The sequence below is a fragment of the Aphis gossypii genome, chromosome 2, assembly GCF_020184175.1.
Source record: "Aphis gossypii isolate Hap1 chromosome 2, ASM2018417v2, whole genome shotgun sequence".
NCBI lineage: Eukaryota > Metazoa > Arthropoda > Insecta > Hemiptera > Aphididae > Aphis > Aphis gossypii.
This window is the reverse complement of record NC_065531.1, coordinates 10,430,595-10,453,772: the sequence shown is the minus strand read 5'-3', so window position 1 is coordinate 10,453,772 and position 23,178 is coordinate 10,430,595. Positions and strand designations below refer to the sequence as shown.

The following is a 23,178-nucleotide window of genomic DNA, read 5'->3' as shown; positions in this document are numbered from 1 at the left end:
GGTCAAACATTAATGTGAACACACAGTATAGTATAGATCTATTAAAAATATATTCGTTTTTATATTATTATAAGTAAAGTCCGGATTTAAATTCTCCAAAAAATTCCTTTTAAACGCAATGATACCTCAAAAAATGAGTAAAACTACTTTTTATAGAAACTGCGTGAACGATAGTAATACAACAGTTAAACGTTTAGTAATTTTTTAAACTAAGCTAACAATAATTCAAAAATTAATAAATATTACCTACATATTATATTATATTATCGGTACTGTAAAATAAATGCGATAGCGATGTTATCCAACTGACCAAATATTTTTTTTCTCTAAGTTTCGATATGAGGTTACATCTAATAATCGCTCGTATTATACAAAACGATTATCATTTAATATAGATAAAAAATACCTGAAAACTATATTAAACCAAATATTATAAAAACAGTATATTATCTTGATATAATATTTTTAATTTTCTAATGTATACTAAAATTTGTGCAATATATTATAATATATACACCAAACAATTAATAAAATAACCAAAAAAAATGTTTTTAAAAAATGCTCTTAAAATAGAAAAAAATTTAAGTACAACCTTCAAAGTATCTGTTACATAAAAATATAAAATGAACTATGTACTTGGAATCGATTGTTCTAGAGCACTCGAAAAATAATCCACTTTGCATTGAAATCTGGTCCTTAATTATAACATAACAATATTAAGTAAACTAACGGATGGGACGTCCTCGATTGTATTTCACATCACGTTTCAACCGTTTCGTATATTAATATATTATGATATTATTATATAGTTCGTTATACATAATACATAAACAAAATATCATACTTGTTTTATACGGTCAAGAGAAAGCGTATAGTGCAGTAGTAGCAGCAAACGGTCATTTCCGTTGCACAACCGTCTTGAGATAACTCGCGAGCTTATAATAACGATATTACATTATTAGGTCGTCGTTCGAATTTCCCGGTAGCATTGATCCATTACAATAAAGTGGTTACGTGTTCAAACCGTATGTAAACAGACGAAAGCACAACGTCATCGTAACGTTCGATTATTCACTTTTGGCGTAATATCACTCCACGACGGTGTATCATAATCGCACAGAGATTATCGTAAACAAAAAATACATGCATATATTATTATAACAATTACCAGTAGGTACTCAGTACTGTGCCACATGAATATATTTTTTTCAGGACAATCCTCCAAACAGTTTTAGGTGAGTGAGTTGTTTTTTTTTATAGAGTAAATGTTTTTGTATTTAAAACTATCGTCAATGATCAAATAATATACTATATTGATTTAAAATTCAGTTTGATAGCGTTGTACAATTTATAAATTTTACTGATTTACTCTGCAAGTCATCTCGTCATAAGTATTAAAACGCATGTTGTATTTTCCTACCTATTTAATAATGAAGCCGAAAAGATAATAATATAATATTGATTGAGTAAATGTATAGGATATTTATTATTAGATGTTAAAGGTTATATTAAATTGTTTGATTATAGATAAATGAATCATAGTATTTATATTTATTTTATTATAATAATAATAATAAATAAATATAAACATTTAATTTTATGTATTAATGTATTATAAGTAGGTGGTTAGCTTTAATATTTTCACTGATTTTAACTTGCATAATACAATATTATTGTAACCTGTACAGTGCAATGTGCCTATATGACATTGAACATACATCACAACACTTATTATACCCTACAACACACGTGTAGGTAATAATAAATTACTTATTAGTTATTACAAGGTTAGGTTACGCGTGAGGAGAAAATCTAATGGTAAATACTATATTATAATAATATTGGAGTGTGGAAAATAAACTAAATAATACGTGTTGATATAATTGGATCGTATTGGCGTATATTGAAGTTGTGGGTGAAAAAATCGTATTTATTGGCATTGAATTATAATAATATACAACTGCTTGACGAAGGTTTTCTGTTGATCCGATTGCGAAGAGGGTGAATGTGAAGTGAGTACTGAACTAGTTATACGCTTATACATTATAATAATAGATTTCTACGGGTAGTTTCAAAACGAAACTGCAGCTGATGCCGAGTTTGTTATTATATTATTCTAATGTCGACATCGAAAATAATATGGACGATAAAAACACAATCAATTCATATGATTAAAATTACCATCAGTCATTTATTTACATAAAAAAAAAATAATAATAATAAAATAAAATAAAACAATAAAACTAAAATAATGCTAAAAAATAATAATTAGAACAACGGCCGTACGGTAAGCATAATAGGTTCGTAGTAAGTGGAGACGAGTGACACTCATAAGATTTAATATTCGATTGTTGTACTTATATATAATATATTATTTAAAATGTTAATATAAATTATGCCAAAAACCGGTGGTCATGAACAGGAATATTGTGCATGGACGCCGCATCGTGATTAAAATCCGCTCTGGTACTGTTTCAGCATCTTTGTGTACTCCTTGGGATAATTCTTCTGAATATGGGACATGACACGTTGAATCTGTTTGATTTCCGACTGTGAACACTTGACGCACATTCCTCTCAACACTAGCGGTGCGTGAGCTGAAAACAATAAAATGCAATGCAATTAAAATAAAATGCCTACAAAATCATGACGTAAGTCAAAGAATAAAAAGAAAGAGAGAGAGTCAGAGTGACAGAAATAAAAATATTTGTACTTTTGAGTTATAATTAGGTATCTTCATTGATATTATTGGAAACTATAATACATAGTTATTTGTCTGGATGAATTATATGACTAACAAAATGTCAACGAAATCTATGAATAGATAATAGATACACATAATAAATAACAATACATACAATTCATCAACTATGAGGCGCAATGAGTGATAAATTTAAGGTCAGTCATTAGACTACAAAGATGAATGTAGCTTTCAAAATTTTCATCGTTCGTTATTTTATACTATTAGGAGTTAGGACCACCGAAATGTAGTATAATTTTTTACCATATTGACATGTCAAAATAAAATATTTCCGAATAGACAAATATATCATAACACTCGTATTTCTGAGTTATTCAATTAATATTTTGTTTATTGTTATTTTTGTTTTTTCGCTATTATATTTTTAGGTAGTTTTATTAATTTAACCAATAGGTAAATACACTTAAGTTTAACACACATGACATATTATAATATTATGTTCAAGTTAAGTGGTACCTATATAAATTTGTTGTGATTAACATTCTATCCACCATGACCTAACTGTAGTTATATAAGTGTCCATTATAAATACCACGAAATAATTAATTTACTATTCGAAAGCAGACTCCCATGCATTGAGTCAAAGGTATTTGAAATAAAAATAAAAGCCACTGAGTAGGTATATGAGTAAACTGAGAAACCACTTGACCTAAAACAATATTCCGGTAAATAACCTATTGTCGTTAGCGTACGACACAAACCAATGATGTCAGATTATAATCATTCTAAATATTTTAAACGGTTTTCAAACGACATTACTATAAATAGTATTTAACAAATAACTAGGTATTTAGTTTTATGTTAAAAACCGAAGATACTAATAACAATATTCGATTGAAATCGACTGACCTAACCAAACACTTTTACCCAATCTGCGTTCATAAAATGGTTTATACCTTGTATCAGCCCCTAAAATATCTAAATATTCGTATCAAATAGTCCTAAATTGGCCAAATCTCACATATAAATAATAACCAAAAATATTGTTTAAAGCACACTTTTAAGTTTTGTGTTACACATTTCACTTTTCATTTAACATAAAGTGTATCGTACTACACAACATTTTAGCTGCCTTGGATGATTATTATTGTTTCTACTGACCTTTAATTTTTCGCCCAATAGGATCACACGGTCCTTCGCCTGTAGCGCACTTGAGTTGCCTTTGCACAAATCTCCTGTCGCTAAGCGCTTTATCGAGTACGTCTTCGCTGACATTCGGGAGCGATGAGTCTAGCTGAATTGTATCTGTAGCTCGTTTTACAATATTTGTCGGAAGTGGTGCAGCTAAGGTTTCAGATTTGATCACAGCTGGTTTGTTTTCCACTTTCACATCTTCCGGGCGGGCTAGAGCGGCGCACACGCATATGGCGATTACAAATACCTTGTGAAAGAAAAACATTTTTAATTTGTGATAGTTAATAATCGACACATAATATGTTATTATAGTTTGGTAGTTCGTATATGAACTTTTAGTCCACGAAAATTGTATTACATTAAACAAACGCTGTTAAGTAAACAGCAGGCGAAACATTTTCATGATTGTCTCGGATTAGGTATTGTGTATTGCCTTAACTTATATTACTGTACTGAAGTATTAAAATGTTTTCTCCGGGGATAAATGTCTTAACCATTCTTAGAATTATAATTCCTTATTGAAGTCTCAAAAACAGCATGTTGACATTTAAAACTATTCTTCGAAATAGAAACGACGAATATTCCCCAACATAGCCAATGGGATTTGGAAGTCATCCAAATAAATTTACGAATGTTATGATTTGTGCTTTAACAATTCTTCGTACCATTCACCGAGTATTATATTATTTTATAACCATTTTCATAATCAAATTTACTATGTATAATAGTAGTAATGTAATCTCAATTTAATGTTTTCACAAAATTTCATTGAACAAATTCTTTACCTTCCACGTGCTTCATGCTATTGGTATGACGGAAAAATAAACTTAATTTGTAAACTTTTCATTTTATCAACCCTTCGTGGTAATATTTTATTAAATAATATCAATGCCTGCAGTAAAAATAAATAAATCCAAATACTATTGCAGGTACTATCTACCTCCTATCCCAATATATCATGGTAATATTATAGTTTATAATCAATTTAATTATGTACTATGGCCAGTGGCCACGTGTTATATATGTTTTCAAAATGACCCGAAAAAATAAATTATAAAAAAACTGCAATTTATTTCACGTTGTGTTTTAAAAATAATCACTTTACATAATATATACTAGCTCATATCGTAGTTGATGAGAACATTGAGTACAGTAAATTGATGATAAAAAAAAAAGTTTACAATTTAATCGTTCACGGCTACTGCAGTTTATATAATTCGTATAAATATATGCGTAAGCTCATCGGTCGTATTTATCTCTACTTTATTCGGTTCATTCACCAGGCAACGAATTTTCGAGTACGTTTATGTAAAAACGTCACAGACACTCCAACGATATCGCCCATGTTAATTCACGGCCGTAGATCACACACCTACATATACAACTGCCATAATAACTTTATTTAGTGGGCGGCAGTTTCAACCCCTCTGGAGTGGTATATAGTCAATTTATAGTGCAAAAATATTAGGTTAAAAAAAATATTTATGATATGAAAATTGCCCGGTGACAGCCGAGCAGATGAAATCGGTCCTGTTTGGTGACGCAACCCGTAAAATTGACAAGACCTTTAACCACCTGCCCTGCCGGAAAAAATCGGTAAAAGGTAGGTAATACTGTTTTTTTCGCTTATAATTCCACCAAGTAAGAGTGAAAGCAAGGGAGAACTTTCTCTCCCCCTTTTTGACGTATTTTTATTGGAATTCAATTTAAAATAACAGCAAAAGTGTCTTCGCCCGGCTCGGGTAAGTTTTTATAACCTCTAGAACCCCGACATAAATGTGTACGTGTGCACGTTTATGAGTGAGGCAGTGCCAAACCCTAAACATTAACAGAAATTGTCAAGACAGAGTTTAAAAGAAATCACGCATAACCCAAAGTTGTTTTCCCGAAATAAATTATCTTATTTTTACCGATAAATATTTATGATCTATTGCGAATAATTCGAATTTGAATACCTAACGATCGGCAAGATTTGATAAAGATTTTCACTCTAAACAAAATATAAAAACAATGCATTGTTATAACAACGTTATTAATAAAATCATACTTTTTATAAATACGTCGATAACGTGACATCAGTTTATTCATAATGAATAAAACATGAAAATAAATATAAAACATTATTAATATTTCATTTTAAAATTATAAACATTCCCCTATTGACTATAAGATTTTGAATAAAAGAAAAAAATAACTACGGAAATTTCAAAATTGTATTCAGGTTTTTAAAAATCAAGTTCAATGTGCTCAGTAAATGAAACACCGTTTAATAAGTTCAGTTCACATTTTTTTATTATACAATATATAATACATATTGTACATTTAATAAGATCACAATATTATGAACATTAAATAATATGAATATATGAATGGTATATAAGTATTAAATATAATGAATATTTTTTACGAATACTTTGTTATTTATTTTATATTATTTGTATTGATAAAAGCCAACTCACAATTTAATACATATCAAAAATTCGTTGACTTCAATAATTTCTAATTTCATTTCAACTATTTACTATTACACATAATTTAGATAACAATTCAAAAAATGCACGTGTGCCTTACGATTAAACTTCCTGTTTCATTTTTAAAATAAACGATAAACTAGAGATAATTAGTAATGTGATTTTGTTACCTACATGACTGAATTACATACTTATTGACACGTCAGTGTCGATAGACTGATAGCGGAGCTATTTATGTAATACTTAATTTTGATTAAAAACTAACATTTTTTTTTAAATAATAATTTTGAAGTGAGTTTCAATGAATTACTTATTTTACATTAGTCAAACATACATTTAAATATAATTACTATTGTACTATACAAGATATTTTGTTCATATTATGTAGTTCTTACATTTTTGCTATGAGACTGTTCAAGTCCAAGTAATATAAAAAATTTAATTTATATAAAGTGTCAAACAAATAATTATTTTTAAAACTGAATTTTTCGTGAAATATATTTTTTTTTTTTTACCAAAAACATTAATATTATTAACATTTATAACGTAATTGTAATGATAAATATAAAATCTACAGTAACCGAAGTACAATGGCACAAAAAAGCAACTCATCATTCAAAAGTTAAAAAAAAAAAATTATATACATTATTATGTAAGAAAGAAAAAACGTTATTAAAAGTAGTTTTTAATGATTTTGATTTTTATAATTTATTTTGTTTATGGTTAAATAAGTAACATTTTTGCATGAAGTAGAATGGAGTAGAATAGAGTAGCACATGAGTAACTCTCAACATTTTAATACCCCATTCTACCTATCTAACTTTATTTACCTACTTCAAATAATTTAATAATTAACTTATTTGAAATTCAATTTTTTTATATTGAAATATTTATCATCAAAAATCATCCTCAAAATGTGAAATTAAAAATATATGCCATCGATCACAAAACTAAACACGTAAAAATAGAATAATTAATTCTTTTTTTAAGAATTGTAGATTCACCTAAAACACTGTAATTATATTTTGTATGTAATATATACTTCATACGATAAATAAGTTTGAAAATAGTTAAAAATTCGTTGTAATAATAAAATTGAGAAAATTATAAATAAATAGCAGTTCTTAATATTTTTTAAATACATTTAGATCAGACAGTTCAAAAGGTTATAAATGTGTTAATTCACTTAACCACAAATACAATACATTTAAAATAATAATAAAGGTGCTGTTGATCAAAGATCAGTCTAAGTCTAACACTACAATAGTTATTAATTGGTAAAAGGGAATACTCAAGTACTGATATATAGAACTAGGGACTGGCTCTTATAACTTTGAGTAGCTGTTTTTGAACCCAATACTGATCAAATTATCCTTCTGTTATCGTCATATTATCATATTTTCACCAAAATTGAAAGTTTACTTTGAAATGCACATTTGGAATTCACCATCGGTACTTAGAAATTTTACGGTGACAGCAACAATTTTAATTTAAAATTTACCCTCCTCAAAACTGTACTATACAACAACATTATTATTGTCTATACGGGTACTTACAAATACCACTCAAGAAACATGAAAATTAAATTACATGTTTTAACAACAACTTCGTAGGCTTCACTTTACATATAAAACACTACTCCAAAAATCGTAATTATAATTATTTTATTTATTGACCCATACCAATAGTTTATACACAGTCAACCTATAATAATAATTTTAAATTTATAAATATAATTTAATTTTTATTATTGAGAATTCAGGTTAAATTATTATTATTAAAAATATTTCTCTATAAACTTTTCAAAAACAAAACCATCCAATTATTATTCAGCATTGTCCTTCTTCTTGCGAGTATAATAGTTTATAAGATAAAACCTTTTTTTCTTAATTTTATACAACGTATAGAGATAATTTTTTTCTCCTAAACTGTAAAACATAGTAGTCTACAGTTAGCGTGATGTCAATACGGGTACCTACTTATTCTTTGATGGATCAAACAAAAGGTTTCTATAAACTAGTCAGACGTTTTGAATTAAATAAACTGAAAGAATATGATATATATTTTATTGTGTACTTCAGGCAGAGATATCTTAATGACAGTCAAATTTAATCACATAAAGTATATAAGTTATGTCTTTTATAAAAAATAATAACCATATATTATAAAAAAGTAACAGCTCTAAGATATATGAATAATTATTAATGCAATACATATAGATGTAGGTATATAAAAAAAAATAGGTAGATATACATGATTGTATAATAAACTGACATGATTTACGTTATATTATGTGAAATTATAATTTTATGTTACTTTAAAGCCTGCGTGTTATTATCTTAGAAAGTTATAAAAAACAATGTTAAATTTATATTGTAGGTATTTTCAATTGCTAAATAATTTAATGGAAATATATTTCACGAATGCATTCATTTAAAAAAGTAACTGATGAGCACGAATAGGTACAGTTGACACCTTATGGTTTATACTATTAGTTTTTGCTTAAGAGCGTAATTAAAATTAAATAAAGAAACACATTAACGAGAACATAAATACAGTAAATATAACATAATACACTATATTTTAATATACTTCAAATTTTAGACAATACTAGAACCATTTAACGATAGTGAAATTTAAGACTTAATGAAAAATCAAATAAGTATTTAAATTATAATAATTATTTGTACAACTTAAAAAAACTCTCTTTCACATTTATTGGTTTAATTTTTCGTGGCTTATTATTTAAAATATATATTAAATTTTATCAAGGAAGTATTACGAATGGGTGTATAGTTTAAAAATACTTAACTGATGTTTTTTTTCTTATTAATAATAATATATCTATAGCTTTACACGAGCTGAGTTACTACTTTATGTTCCAGCAAAGCACTCCTTGTCGCACTTCACTCCAATTATCAATAATCTTTTAAGTATTTCAAATTATTTTTAAATATATCTATATATTTATAAAGGAACATGAAAAATAAAAAGTTTGTATTTTAAGAATAATGCTGTATTTCGTTATTATGCTAGCTGTTATGAACCATGAATATTCAATCGTGAAATGAAGGTACATTTAGTTGGTGTTAAAAAACTCGTTTTTTGTACAGCTACTATACATCAAAAGCTAACAAATTATAATACGATCGATTCCTATTTCATTAATTGTCGTTTTTCGATGCCTTTAAATAACAACAATTAACTATTTAAAATGAAAAATACAATTTCTACAGTCCTTATTGAATTTCATAACCCTGAGTAATGTCACCAGACATCTAAATATTAAGATTTACACACAGAGGTCATCTTCTCGTGAATTATAAAAGCCCGTGACCTTGATTAGTTCATTATTATATCATTGTCCATCTATAAACGTATTATTATTTTTGATATACATCGTGAGGGCGGAAACGTTAGTTTCATCGTCAATGGTATTTTAAAAAATGCCTATTGAACATGCACACGTTAAAAATATCGTATAATAATTTGTCTAAATTTTTTGCATAACCATATTATAAGTAGACAAAATATATAATGACAAATCGTCAGTAAAAAAAATCTAAAGCTATAATATCGTACTGATAATAACAATTGCTGAAGATATTGTTAACAATTTTATACAGGTACAAAAAAATATATATATATATATTATATAGGTAAATGAACGACTTTAAATTTTTAATTAAAATAATTTTTGAGTATTTTGTGATAGATAACAATAATAATTATGAGCCTAGTTGTTGCTGAAACTTATCAAGTAGGTACTCACTTTCATGGTGACACTTGACGACGATCGAGACATACTTCGAGTGTTCAAATGGTGACAATAATGACTCCAACTAATAATGTAATATTATATGTTATACAATGTATCACGGCTATCGGTGGTAATAGTACTGGTAAAGGTAGACGCGATGACCGGCTTCTTATAGACTTTCCCTACCTCTCGGGATGCAAGGACTGTACTCACGCACGTATGACTCGACGTCCACTGGTAATGAATCATGTATCTGCGATGTGTTTTTGATGTATTTCTTTATTATTTTTTTTTCGTTTTGTTGACTTTAAATCATCCAAATGAACTAAACTAACAAACGGTCAATCGACGATGACGGATTTCCCATATACATACACATAGCGAACATTTATATTTATACCTATACCTATATATATAAATAAATAGTAATTCATCAAGTATATTCACCTCCATTTGCTCGTTTAATAATGTATTTATATCATAAGAATTTTTAAGTTTAGATACTTAACATCATTTTCTTTAAATATCTAATATTTTTATGTTTAAGAATTTTCTTACATCGATGAAAATTTTTTTTTTAATGAAATCCATTATTTTTTACTGTGATAATTGTTAATCTGATTGCTTTTTCAAAAAATTAGAGACATTTAGGTATATATCAACATTTTAACGAGTATAGTTTCTGAATTATAAAACTTTATTAACGAAATATTAAGAATAATATCTCATAATATAAATAATACAGATTGATGATTTGGTAGTATCGTAATTATATTAGGTATATTAGTTAATATTGAAACATTATAATTTTATATTTTTAAAAATTATCGGAACATAATAAGTAATTATTTAACAAATTTTTCAATTAGGCTATCTATTACAAATGTGTTCAACAATAAGATGATTAGTTGGTAGATAATACTATACACAATAATGAAAAACAAATACAAAGTAAAAATACCTCGCAATGAAAGCACTGGTCTTAATAATATAATAGACTAAATAAAACATCTATTTTATATTTTATTTAAAATACTTAAACCATTATTAAGGAATATTATCTTTCAGATACTAAAAAAAATGAACATGCTTGGTAAGTGTTTATCATGAATTGTTTTTAGAGTAATAAGTAATAATCTGGAAATTACTTGAACTACTTATATAACTATCCATGTTATCAATACCGAATACAATATTATGCAAATTAAGAAAATATATTTTTAATTTAAACGATTAAAATAATTATATGAATATTCGAGTATTGTAATGTATCATAAATTTCAGTTATCGTATCTACTGAATGAACATGCTAGGTTAATCATCCATTACCTTGTATAATATATTATATACGATTTAACACAAATAAAAATGCTACACAAAAGACGAAACATTGCCTATAGATAAAACGCTGTTTCCTCGTCACTACTACAGTAATAAAAATAAAATACACCTTTAACATCGATAAGGCACGTTAGAAACTTATTAATACAACTAAATATTATGTAAATTTATTATAATATATGTACTTAATCTTAATTATTGAGTTTATACATATTTAATACATAAATTAAAATAATCTGAATAATTAATTCGGTATTTTTAAAAATTATTTCAGTAGGTATTCAAGAGCTCTGTTTATTTCCTATAATGATTTTAAACATTATTTTTTTTATTCATTATTAAACATAGGTTGAAACGTTTACAGAAATAATCAATATTTTTATAGATCGTTTTTAATTAAAATTATTAATATCCTTCGAATATTCAAATTTCAAACAGCCGTGTCATAGTTACAAATTAAAGACAGGACGTAGTTAATAGCTATGCACGAGGACACTGTATAGTGTGTGTATTTTGTATTTAGCACGGTAATGCGTTGTTTCGATATTATTCATCGTATTATTAATGATATAATACAACTAGGTATAAACTCATTAATGATCAACCCTTCAATATTCCCTAACGCCGCTCAACATCCCTCACATACGGTTTTAAACAATAAAATAATAATATAATTCAATTACATTGCACGGAATTCGTTAAATTCATTTTTCCCTGTGTGTTATTGTAATAGCAGTGCATTATTGGTACTGTCGTTGCATAAGTTACATAAGTCAAAGCTATTTACGTTAATATGCGTACAAATACTATAGAAATAAAGTGTGCCATTAATATATCATATCATAAAATGTGTTATTACGATTATATCATGTATGTGAGAATAGTAGCGTTTTATGCAATTATAATAATATATTATTATTATTATTTAGTTTGCTAGAATACTCGTATTATGCAACTCAAAACGCAGTGTATAATATATTATGATTACTCTTATATGAGTACCGATCAGTGATGTTAACGATGGATGTTATTGACTTCGATCGTCTTATTAATAAAGTCTAATAATTCTTAAAAAAAGTTTTAAACCAAATAAATTATATATTAAAAATATTTTTAATTATTTTTTTCCATTTAATTGCATTCTTTTATTCATATAGATTGTAAAAGTTTAAATTTTAAAAATTATTTACTAAGTTGAAAAGTTTAATTCCATGTTATTAAGAAACGAGACTTTAGTATTCAGTAAATTTACTTTTTAACTTTAAACTATAAGTACAACATCATTAGATCGAAATAACTCTAAGAAACATTATTACATAAAAGTACTAGTACCATGTACCAACAGAGATGTTTTCTTATTTAAAAGATAACTAATTCTATTTAACCTGAGTGCTACATACACACTGAACTAGCAATGTGTATTTAAATAATATTATACTCCTACACTGCTACATGCTCCACACAACTATCTTGAATATTTTAATGTAAAAAAAAAAATGTTCTTTTTAGTATAAACTTATTCCGCAAACATCACGTAAATAGAACTTAAAATCTGTAGCAGTGTACGTTTGTAAAGATTACAATATGTTTAAAAGTTTTCATATGCCTGGTAGGTAATTGTTATGTTATTCTTTAAGTTGCGCGCATACAATATACACTCAAACAAAGAATCTAAATCCATCAGAAGCGTATTTACACAGGATATATCAGTATATGACTAATGGATCAAGACCCTATTTTTTTTTAATAGTTTTTTTCAATATTCCAAGAAGATATTTATTCATGTATGGATATTGTTATAATACAGAAAAAACAGGCATCTGAAGTAGTTAGCGTTTAAATATTTTAACCACAAGTGCCGACAACTTATAAATAACAATAATCATGCTTAAATGAGCAATGTTGATTCTGAGAAAATATATATAAGACATTCTGAATATAAGCACTAAAAATGTACCTATAGTCATTGACACAATAGGTAATTAAAATATGTATAGTCTAACGATCAAGCACAGATAAAAATAAACTAAATAGTAAACCGATTTGACGATATGTCACCAAAATATCAAAACTATGACATATGAAGTCTTTGATGAGTTAAGTCAAAAAATAGAAACTGAGATGTTGTGTTTTAAATATGTTAATAACTATGGTTAATTATGTAATAATGATTAAATCGCATATATATTTATAATTTTTATAATACAAAAAATAACAAATAAATAATGTTTTAGCGAAGAATATTTAACCTCTCAGGTAACGGTTTATATACCATTTTGATAACGTATTTTGTATAATGTAATAAACTTATCAGAACTTTAACTTGTATAATGAGAGGAGGGATAGAACTACTCTTCAAGTATGTAAGCACTGGATAAAAACATATTCTCTCTTCATCAAAAACAAAAAGTTTGCTACATATACAATTGAGATTCATATTCTTGTAGGTATAATAAAATAATTAAAATATGACTTAATCAGCCAAAGAACCAAACACTTAAAATTATTCAAATGCTATATATTATTTATTAACATATTTTATACCTGTATTTATATATATATGTTTAATTGTTGTACTTTATATCTTTCAAAAATATACTTCCGCAATAAAAAAATGTTTGATAAAAATTATATGAATTGGAACATGGCGGGTTATCAACATACAAATTCTGTGTCGGTGACTAATTTGAATCCATGGTTATAACAATAGGTATAATATTAATAGTATGTGTAAAATTATAGATGTCAATTCGTCATAATGAATTAAAAAATACTCATTTCATTGTGTTCTAAATGTGTAAATTTCTTAAATTATTTAGTGTTCTGTGTATATTGTATAATTTGTATCCTAAATTATAAATAATTTTCTAGTATATCATATATTTTGTTATTAGCTATTATAAATTATAATAGTTATTAATACAAAAAATTAATTATCTTTACACATATAGAGGTCTTAATTTTCATAAATTTAAAATTATATTATTTTCATATACGATTTATGCACTCCTATTAACACATTTTTTCCCTAAACCAACCACAATGTATTAATCTTGACCACTTTTTGTTATTAATTTTATAGAGGATCAAAACCCTCGTAATGATTTTCATTTTATTCGTCCTTGATTCTCACAAAATGTATTCTCCAATCCGATTTTAAAACAACAATATTCTATTGTATTTGTAATATTCATCAAATCTATTGTAGTAGGTACTGATTAATATGTTTAATGGAATCTCCCATTATATATATTTGTGTGTGTGTGTGTGTGTGTGTGTGTGTGTGAGTGTGTGCTTTATGTGCCTGGTTTATCGTCAGTGTCGTCAATATTAGATTAAAAAAAATATTCAACAAATTTTCAACAGGAAATTAGATATTTAAAGCGTCTAAAACCATACGACTTAGTTTAAGAATTTAAATTAATAACAGATATGAAAGTACGCCTTCATTAATACGTATTCACTATATAATATTATTTATATTTAGTACATAATATATATATGCACATGGTACATTGTACATTTGTTAAATATATTTATAAATACCTTTGGGTCATTTAAGTGATAAAACCTAGAAAGCATTTAAAAAAAATACACAATCCCATCCATACGGCTGCACTCCATGTAATATAAGTGATTCAAGAGATATAAATTAATTTTATTAAATTCTTTATAGGTATCAATATTTACCTACATCATTCTACGAATCAATATAGTTAAAAGTATTCCATATTGAATTCAATGTCTAGTCACACAACAATGTTTAAATTATATAAACCAATATAAAGTGTAAACAAATAAACAGATAAGTAGGTACATAAAACAAAGCTCAGCGGCCGACGTCTCACATTATTAAACAGTCGCGTTCCTTCTTTAACATTCATAGTCGCGTAGGATCTATTGAATCCAATTTTTAAAAATATTAAAGTATTATAAGAAATATCACTTTTTTTAAATTAAAAAAAAAATAAAGAGTTACTATTAAACTATATTTTAAGTCAGTAAATACAAATAAATGTTTGATAATAAGAAAATCAAATTAAACCATAGGTAGGTACTTTGTTATTATTAAATGTTATTAATTATGTATATTAAAAAAACTAAAATGAATGAATTTAAAATTTCATACAAGTATAATATTTTCAAAAAGAAAAAAATATTTTAATTTTGAAATATTATTTTTAATACAATATACAAAATGTATTCTGTTCCATACAAAACACAATTTTTCAAATATAATTTAACTAAAATTTCTTGAAACTTCAACTTGACAAGTATACTAAATTCGTTATTTTTATATTTAAGTATCTATATTATAATCATTTTTAATCGTTAAATTTTTATTATTACATTGTATTAATATTCACTATCATAAAAGTTTTATTCTAAATCAATTAAATATTAATTTTTTTGAAAACAATTCTTACAATATACTGTCTTCGTATAATGTACATGAATGTTTTACAATATGTTAGACATGAAATTTTTGTTTGTACATCACTAATTCTTGGATAAATAGCGCATCTTCCTTTTATTATTTTATATTTAATTTGAATGTACCTACGTAAATACAATGTATTTTTATTCAAGTTTGAAATGTTATTTTTACTATCAGAATGTTTACAATATTAGTGATTATATTAAATTTAGATTATTATCTAACATGTAGATAAAAGTATTTTATTCAATTACTTTTAACCAACTATTCTCTGCTTTTAATACCTTTTAATAATAAATGTATTTAAAATCCTGTTTTTAATATTGACAAGTACACTCGCGGTCTTAAGTACCATATTTTTCAAATATATAAGTTATTTATACCATTAAAGAAGTGTTCGAAATGTTATTTTTTAATGAAAACTATTTTATTTTAATGTAAATTATTACGAAAATATTTTTTTGAATATTTTATATACACAAACAGAAATTTAGGTTCATCAATTTAAATGTGAGTTATTTCATTTTTTGCATTAAAAAAAATATGATATAAACATTATTACATTAATACTTAGTTCATAATAAAATGTTAAGACGATATGGAAACAATGAATATTTGAAAATTATATTATATATTTGTATTAATTTATCAAAACAATTGAAATTTAAGAACTATCTATGTATAAATGTATAATAAATAGTAGACGACTTACATCTGTTTTAAATTCCATGTGAAACATAGTTAAATAGTATTAAAGAACTATTATTCTTAAGACATGTACTAAAACGCAGTTACTATCTTCATATTTGTTTGAATTTGTACTTGGATAGATACATCTGTATAATATAATTCATAGCAAAATAGGTGGTTTTTTTTTGAAAAAATACATCAACTCTCTTTAAATAGTATATACTCCTAAAATCTAAGAATTTGAAAATATATAGTCCTTAAAACGTATTCTTAATAGTTCACAAATCATAGCTTGTATAAATTTATAAAATATAATAAAAAGAAAAAACGTGCTTGGTAAATTACTCTTTTATTTTATATATTATTATTGATTATATTTATTTGTCTAATATGATTAATTTAATAAAATTTGACTGGTTATCTATTATACTTTTGAATTAACTGATTCAAAAAGGTTAAGTTAACATATGTGAAACTAATAATACAAACAATGGACAATAAACATATACTACAAATAACTTTAGTTGCTTAAGAGTACCTATAAATACATATTTATTGATATTATCAAACTAGTTTATTGTTTTTGACAATGCGTATGTAATAATATATAACTAATCTAAAATATACTTTATAATAATAATAAAGTACTATAAGAAAATTATTCAGTTGCCTTTACTTAATTATGCAACAATTTAAATTATATATTATATACATATATTTATAGAAATGTCATTCTTTTATAAATTATTTTACATACGAAATATAGTGATAATAAAATAAAATGATATAAATCTAAGTTATTTTTCGATATTTTAAATATTTTTCTAAAAGTATTTTGTTTGGTTGATCATATATAATATGCACGTTTTGCCTAATTGACTAATTCACATCAAATATGTTAAGAAATGACAGGTATTTAAAAATAAATTTGTTCTCGAGGACACTCAAAAATAATACTTATTCATATTTTGTAGAAGATAACAAAAATGGTGTAATAGTATCTATAAGTATAATAAAATATGTATTTTTCCAGTAAATAATATGATTCATAACATGGATAATAATAATTTTAATGCACTGATTTGTGTAAACAGTAAACACATTCCTCAAATGACGAGGTAGAAAACTAAAATAAAATGGATTTTTTTTTGAAAAATAATATTTTTTTTTTTTTTGATAAGTCTATTTTTTAAAATTCATTTATAAATTAAATGTTTTTTTTTATAAATCTAGGTGGTTAAATACTAAACAAAATCATTGATAAATGTATAAATAAAAGTTTACTCACAACAAAGACCAACTAATATTTTCAATTATTTCTTTGTTTCCTGTAATACAGGATAAAATATTATGTTTGAACTAAAAACAAATGTATGTGATTTAAATTTGCTTAAAAATAATTGAAGTTTAAAATATTCTTTATAAGTTATCACTGAGTTTAAATAAAAAATGTATACCTTAGTACATTTTTAAATATATCATAATTATAAAGTATAAATTAAAAACTGCTAAATTGGTTTGGTCGCTCTAATATATTCTTTGTTTCATTTAGTACAATTGATATTTACTAATAGTATACAATTATTAAATTATTACAATATAAAAATATAACATTTAAGTATTAAGAATAGGTTTGTGAATTCTTTTAGTAATTATCTATAAATTACAAGAGAAAGTTTTAACATACCTATATTATTTTATTTTGTAATAATAAATTTATCGCAATTTACATTATTTCAATTAACAAAACTTAAAACACTCTGAAATAGTTAATTATATTTTGTCTAATATTTAACTATTGATGCGTCAAACATTTATTAAAAGCATTCAGAGCTAAAATTGAAAATTAGTTATTATTTTAACAAATATATATATCAACACATTACACGAGTATACGTATAAGAATTTACCACGTTTTGGCATTGAACAATGGAAGTCAATTTTTGTCCTAAAACTATTTATCGAAAATATTTTAATATTATAGGAGTAAAACATAAAATAAAGAAATACAAATGTTTCATAAATAATTGTTAACAAACAAAAAAAAAAAAATTGAATATTTCACCAATACGGACACTAATCACGCGTGTAACTACTCATATTAGAACAGATAAGGTTAAAAATATACAATTATATTATATTTAAGAGCAATGAAATATTTCTAATGAAATTGGATTTAGAGTAGACATTTTTTTATTGTTTTAATATGTATTATTAACAACGTAAAAAATATTGATAATACAAATAAAAATGTTTTAAAATGTTGAACTTTAAGTAAAATATATAGGTAAAAATCACTAATTCAATCGACGCTCACAACATCATAAGTAGTAGGTATGTAAAAATATTAACTATTATGACATTATGACAAATCGTATTATTATTACAAATTATTTATATTATGATACGGGAACACAATTAGGGTGTTTTATAAGAAAAAAATACAAATTTTACAAAACTAAATAAAACAAAATGATTAATAGCTAAATCAATTTATTGAATATTTGTGTCTTCAATTTATTTTTTAATTTAAAGTTACTGATAGTTACTTTAACCGAAATTTTCTCAGATTTTTTGTCATTTAAGTTTTCATTATTTATTAAGTCCTGTAAAAATCTATACAACAACTAATTATTACTACATAGGTACTATGAATAGTTAGTTTCATATATTTAATAATTAAAAAGTATTAAATGGCCAAAAACAATTAATACTGAGTACATTAAAAAAAAACTCATATAACCTAAATAGTAAATTATAAACTAAAAATTAAAAACTCAAAGTTGATAAAGAAAGTGAAAGAAAAAAAATTAAATTGATCGCTATACTCTGTCACGTCATATTATATGGTTTATAGTTTTATAGACTACTAATTAGTGCATAGATATATACATAAAGTGTTATAGTATAGTGAATAATATAACATTATTATGTATACTAGAGTAGTATAAGTAATAAAAATAATATTCTACTTCTTTATTTTTATTGTTTCATTTAATTTAATACACTTAAACACAGTTCGATTCAAATATTGTTTATGATCAAATTAAATTATTATTAGCTTCAATCGCTTTCATATCAATTTATTGTTATTATAGTTATAGACACAAGTTTCTTCTCAGCTGGGACAATTACATACATATTTTCATAGCATTGTTCGTTCCTGCCAAGATGGTATTTCCTTTAGGGGTTACAATAGTTGATAATTAGTTTTAAACCTTACAAAGCATGAAATTATACTTCAAAGTTTATCCATGTCCTTGGACACTCATTATTTTTCCCAAATCATTTCTGAACGATCTGCATTACACATTACACATAACTTACAGCTCAAAAAGGTCAATAAACGATTTTCCATTAACCATCCTGCCTTAGGGTCATTACGAATATTTATACATTGTAAAAATTTAAAAGAATTTTTTTTTTTTAATTTTACTTTTGATAAATTATATAGGTAGGTTAAAATAGTATTATCTAATCACCTACTATCGAAAGTAAAAAATGCCGCTGTATACATTGATTTGGATTTATGCACTTGTATTTATTCAATTCCAATATGTAATGACGATAGGTACCGACGTACCGTTAATATAATAATAGTTAAGGAAGTAATTCCGTATAATATTTCTCTAGATAATTGCATAACGTTGTTGAATAATGTTTATGAAAATGAAATTACTATGTGACGGCAGATAACTAGCGTGATTTAATAGGTTTTTGAATAATGCCGATTAAATCCATGTCTCGTTATTTTCCTCATGTCTTTTAATTGATAGTACTTGTTTGACAATTAATGAAAAATCTAACTCGTATAATTTAAAGATATTTAGGCATTATATTACATATTTTATTATAAATACATTATTTATTATATATGTATATTGTATATGAATGTAGTATGTACCTATAACAACTACGCGATATTGTGTAAATTGTAAACTCTCCACTGACTGTCACACGTCTTGTGTCTTATCGTTATACATATACGTCATCAAAACGTGTGATAGATAAATGCCGGCCTAAAGGCTATAATATCACCTCATACATGTGCTTGGTAAAATGTATATTATTCAGCAATAGGTACCAATGTATAAAAAACTTTTATTTATAAAAAAAAATATATTTTTTTAAACACGTGTCCCCGAAATAGAAACGTGATCGGAATGTAATATCTAAAAGTTGAAAACAATGAGCTGTTTTTGTTTAAGTTGATAATTATCATATTGTGTATGCCCCACTGGGAATCAATTTCACAAATTGAAAAACTTTCGAAGCGACTAAGTTTTTGAAACGTTAATACCACAGGTATAGCTGCAGATTAGACTATATCACTATATACCAATAGTTTACGACGATATATATATACCTACATCATTTCTCGAGTATGATATTCTTTTTCCCCCTTTTAATTATAACCTAAAATAACCCTAACCTATGCTCGTCACGAATTTTAGTAATCATTATTTTCTTTAGATTAAATGCTGGTCTGTTTTCCACTATAAGAACGTATTATAATTATTCTGTTTGATCATCGATTCTTCATCGTCGAGTAACACTTATATTATTATAACTACTTTGTTTGTGATCTTCCGGATAATTTCTAATTGATAATCACATAACACTTACGATAATAACAAGTTGAATAACATATCGTTGATTGCGCCCATCTAAAACTATATTTACCGTTTATCTGAATAGGTTATTGTCAACTAGCGAAGTGTTCAAAGGGAAAGGCGCTGGAAAGTTATATACACTACAATGTTATACAATAATATATAATATACAGTACTTAAAAATACATAAACTGAGAAATAATCTAACCACGAACCGATCGTCATTTTATTTATAAACATTTTAACAAGAAACGTATTTTCTAAAGTTTTATATGAAAATTAAATGCACATAATCAAATGATTTCTCGAATGAGTTAAAATTCAGAGATCATTACAAAACAAACAATATAATTGTTGTTATTCTTAATACTTTTGCTACAATTACATCATAATATACGAATCGTTGCTGTCCAAATTTCGTTAAGAATATATATTTTTTATTCTCGCTTTGAGTTAAATTTATAATCACTATGTACATTTAAATAACTATTTCCACGCGTACCTACACGGAACACGCCAATTACAATAAACTTCAATAATATGTAATAGTAATGTAATCGAACCTAGAAAGATCCATACCAACACTGCGCTCGAACTGAAAGCATATATTCAAAACATCTAGAATTATTATTAAGTACAATACCGTGTAATTTTGTATAGTTCAAAAATAAACCATATTTGAAGCATTCGTAGTCCAAGTATATAGTATATAATGACCGTGAGTTTGTAATTTACGTGCACACTTTCTAACAATTATGTATAGTGATATAGTATAGTTGTATAGATAAATAAACAAGGTGTGCAGTATAACAACATTCAAGTGACATGAGAAGTGGACGATCACTGAATTTGAGTGATCTCGTGGTATTTGTTAAATTTGTTGTTTTTTTCTTATTTTTGACAGCCAATTTACCAAAATTTCAACTACCATGAACAGTATAAAGATTTTTGTCATGTTGATTCCAGGGTTAAGCACCTTCAAGTTTAAAAAGTTGGGTTCTACACAATCCAAGTACACATACAAATCGACTATAAACGAAGAATTCAGAATAATAATAATTATCGTGTCAAGGTGAAAATATTCAAGCAATAATATACACTATTTACTAAGCTAATTATTTATGCACGCAGTACATATTGTTTTTTACACGAATCTTAAGAATTAATACTACCTGTAAAGAAAATAAGCTGAATATAATTTGATTTATTTGTTTATATTTTTTTATATTATTATCTGCATAAAAGATAAAAATATAAAATTATAATTTTTACATCTGAATTTTTTTTTTTCAAAACGATAATGTTAATTTTATAAAATTACAAATTAGAAAGTGTGGTGTATTTATTGTTATCACTTATTACAATGTTATATATTTTTTTAATTGAATATATATATATATATATATATATATATATATATATATACATATATGTATATATATATACATATATGTATACGAAATCAAAAGGTTATTTTTAACTCCAAAATATTTACTAATTTGAAAAACATTGTAAACTAGCCTGGAGAAGTATATATACTATTTGTTCGATTTGCATTCTAGAATATTTTATGAAATTACGAATAAAACTTTTTAAAACATCCTACATAAAAAAAAATGGTGTATTTAGTTTATCCCAAGTTTTAAAAATTGTACATACTTAAGATAAAGAGTTGTAGAAATAAAGATTTCCATAGTAAGGGAAACAAAGTTGTCTTGTTATATAAACTAATCCTTCGTTATAAAGTTTCGGTTTTACTTACGCAGAATAAAATGAATTAATGATGACAGTCTATAAATATCCCGTACATTACGAAACTTAACCAATGCATAATAAGCACTTAAAAGTGAAAATACTTTCCCATACCTTACCTAACTAAAAACTGATCTAGTTTAATCAGTATGTTTCTGTGACTTGTTGGTGTATAATATGTTAATTTTACCACTTGAATTAAAAGTATCTAAAATTAA

The 23,178-nt window shown here is 25.2% G+C and overlaps 1 protein-coding gene across 1 annotated transcript; it reads right to left on the bottom strand.

Annotated features, from left to right (window-relative positions):
* Window positions 1–2,162: 2,162 nt before the first annotated feature.
* On the bottom strand, window positions 2,163–10,304 carry LOC114121286 (ejaculatory bulb-specific protein 3). Its single transcript, XM_027983539.2, has 3 exons — window positions 10,139–10,304; window positions 3,863–4,142; window positions 2,163–2,597 (listed from the first exon to the last, which is right to left on the bottom strand). The coding sequence occupies exons 1-3, from the start codon at window positions 10,169–10,171 to the stop codon at window positions 2,452–2,454; spliced, it is 459 nt and encodes a 152-aa protein (XP_027839340.1). The 5' UTR covers window positions 10,172–10,304; the 3' UTR covers window positions 2,163–2,451.
* Between the last annotated feature and the right edge of the window lie 12,874 nt (window positions 10,305–23,178).

What these genes read in the sequence shown, in the direction of transcription:
- LOC114121286 (XM_027983539.2), bottom strand. Translation starts at nt 10,171, where the DNA reads ATGTCTCGATCGTCGTCAAGTGTCACCATGAAA. An exon ending in CGTCAAGTGTCACCATGAAA is followed by an intron (nt 4,143 to 10,138) that starts GTGAGTACCTAC and finishes TTCTTTCACAAG; the next exon opens with GTATTTGTAATCGCCATATG. An exon ending in TATTGGGCGAAAAATTAAAG is followed by an intron (nt 2,598 to 3,862) that starts GTCAGTAGAAAC and finishes TATTGTTTTCAG; the next exon opens with CTCACGCACCGCTAGTGTTG.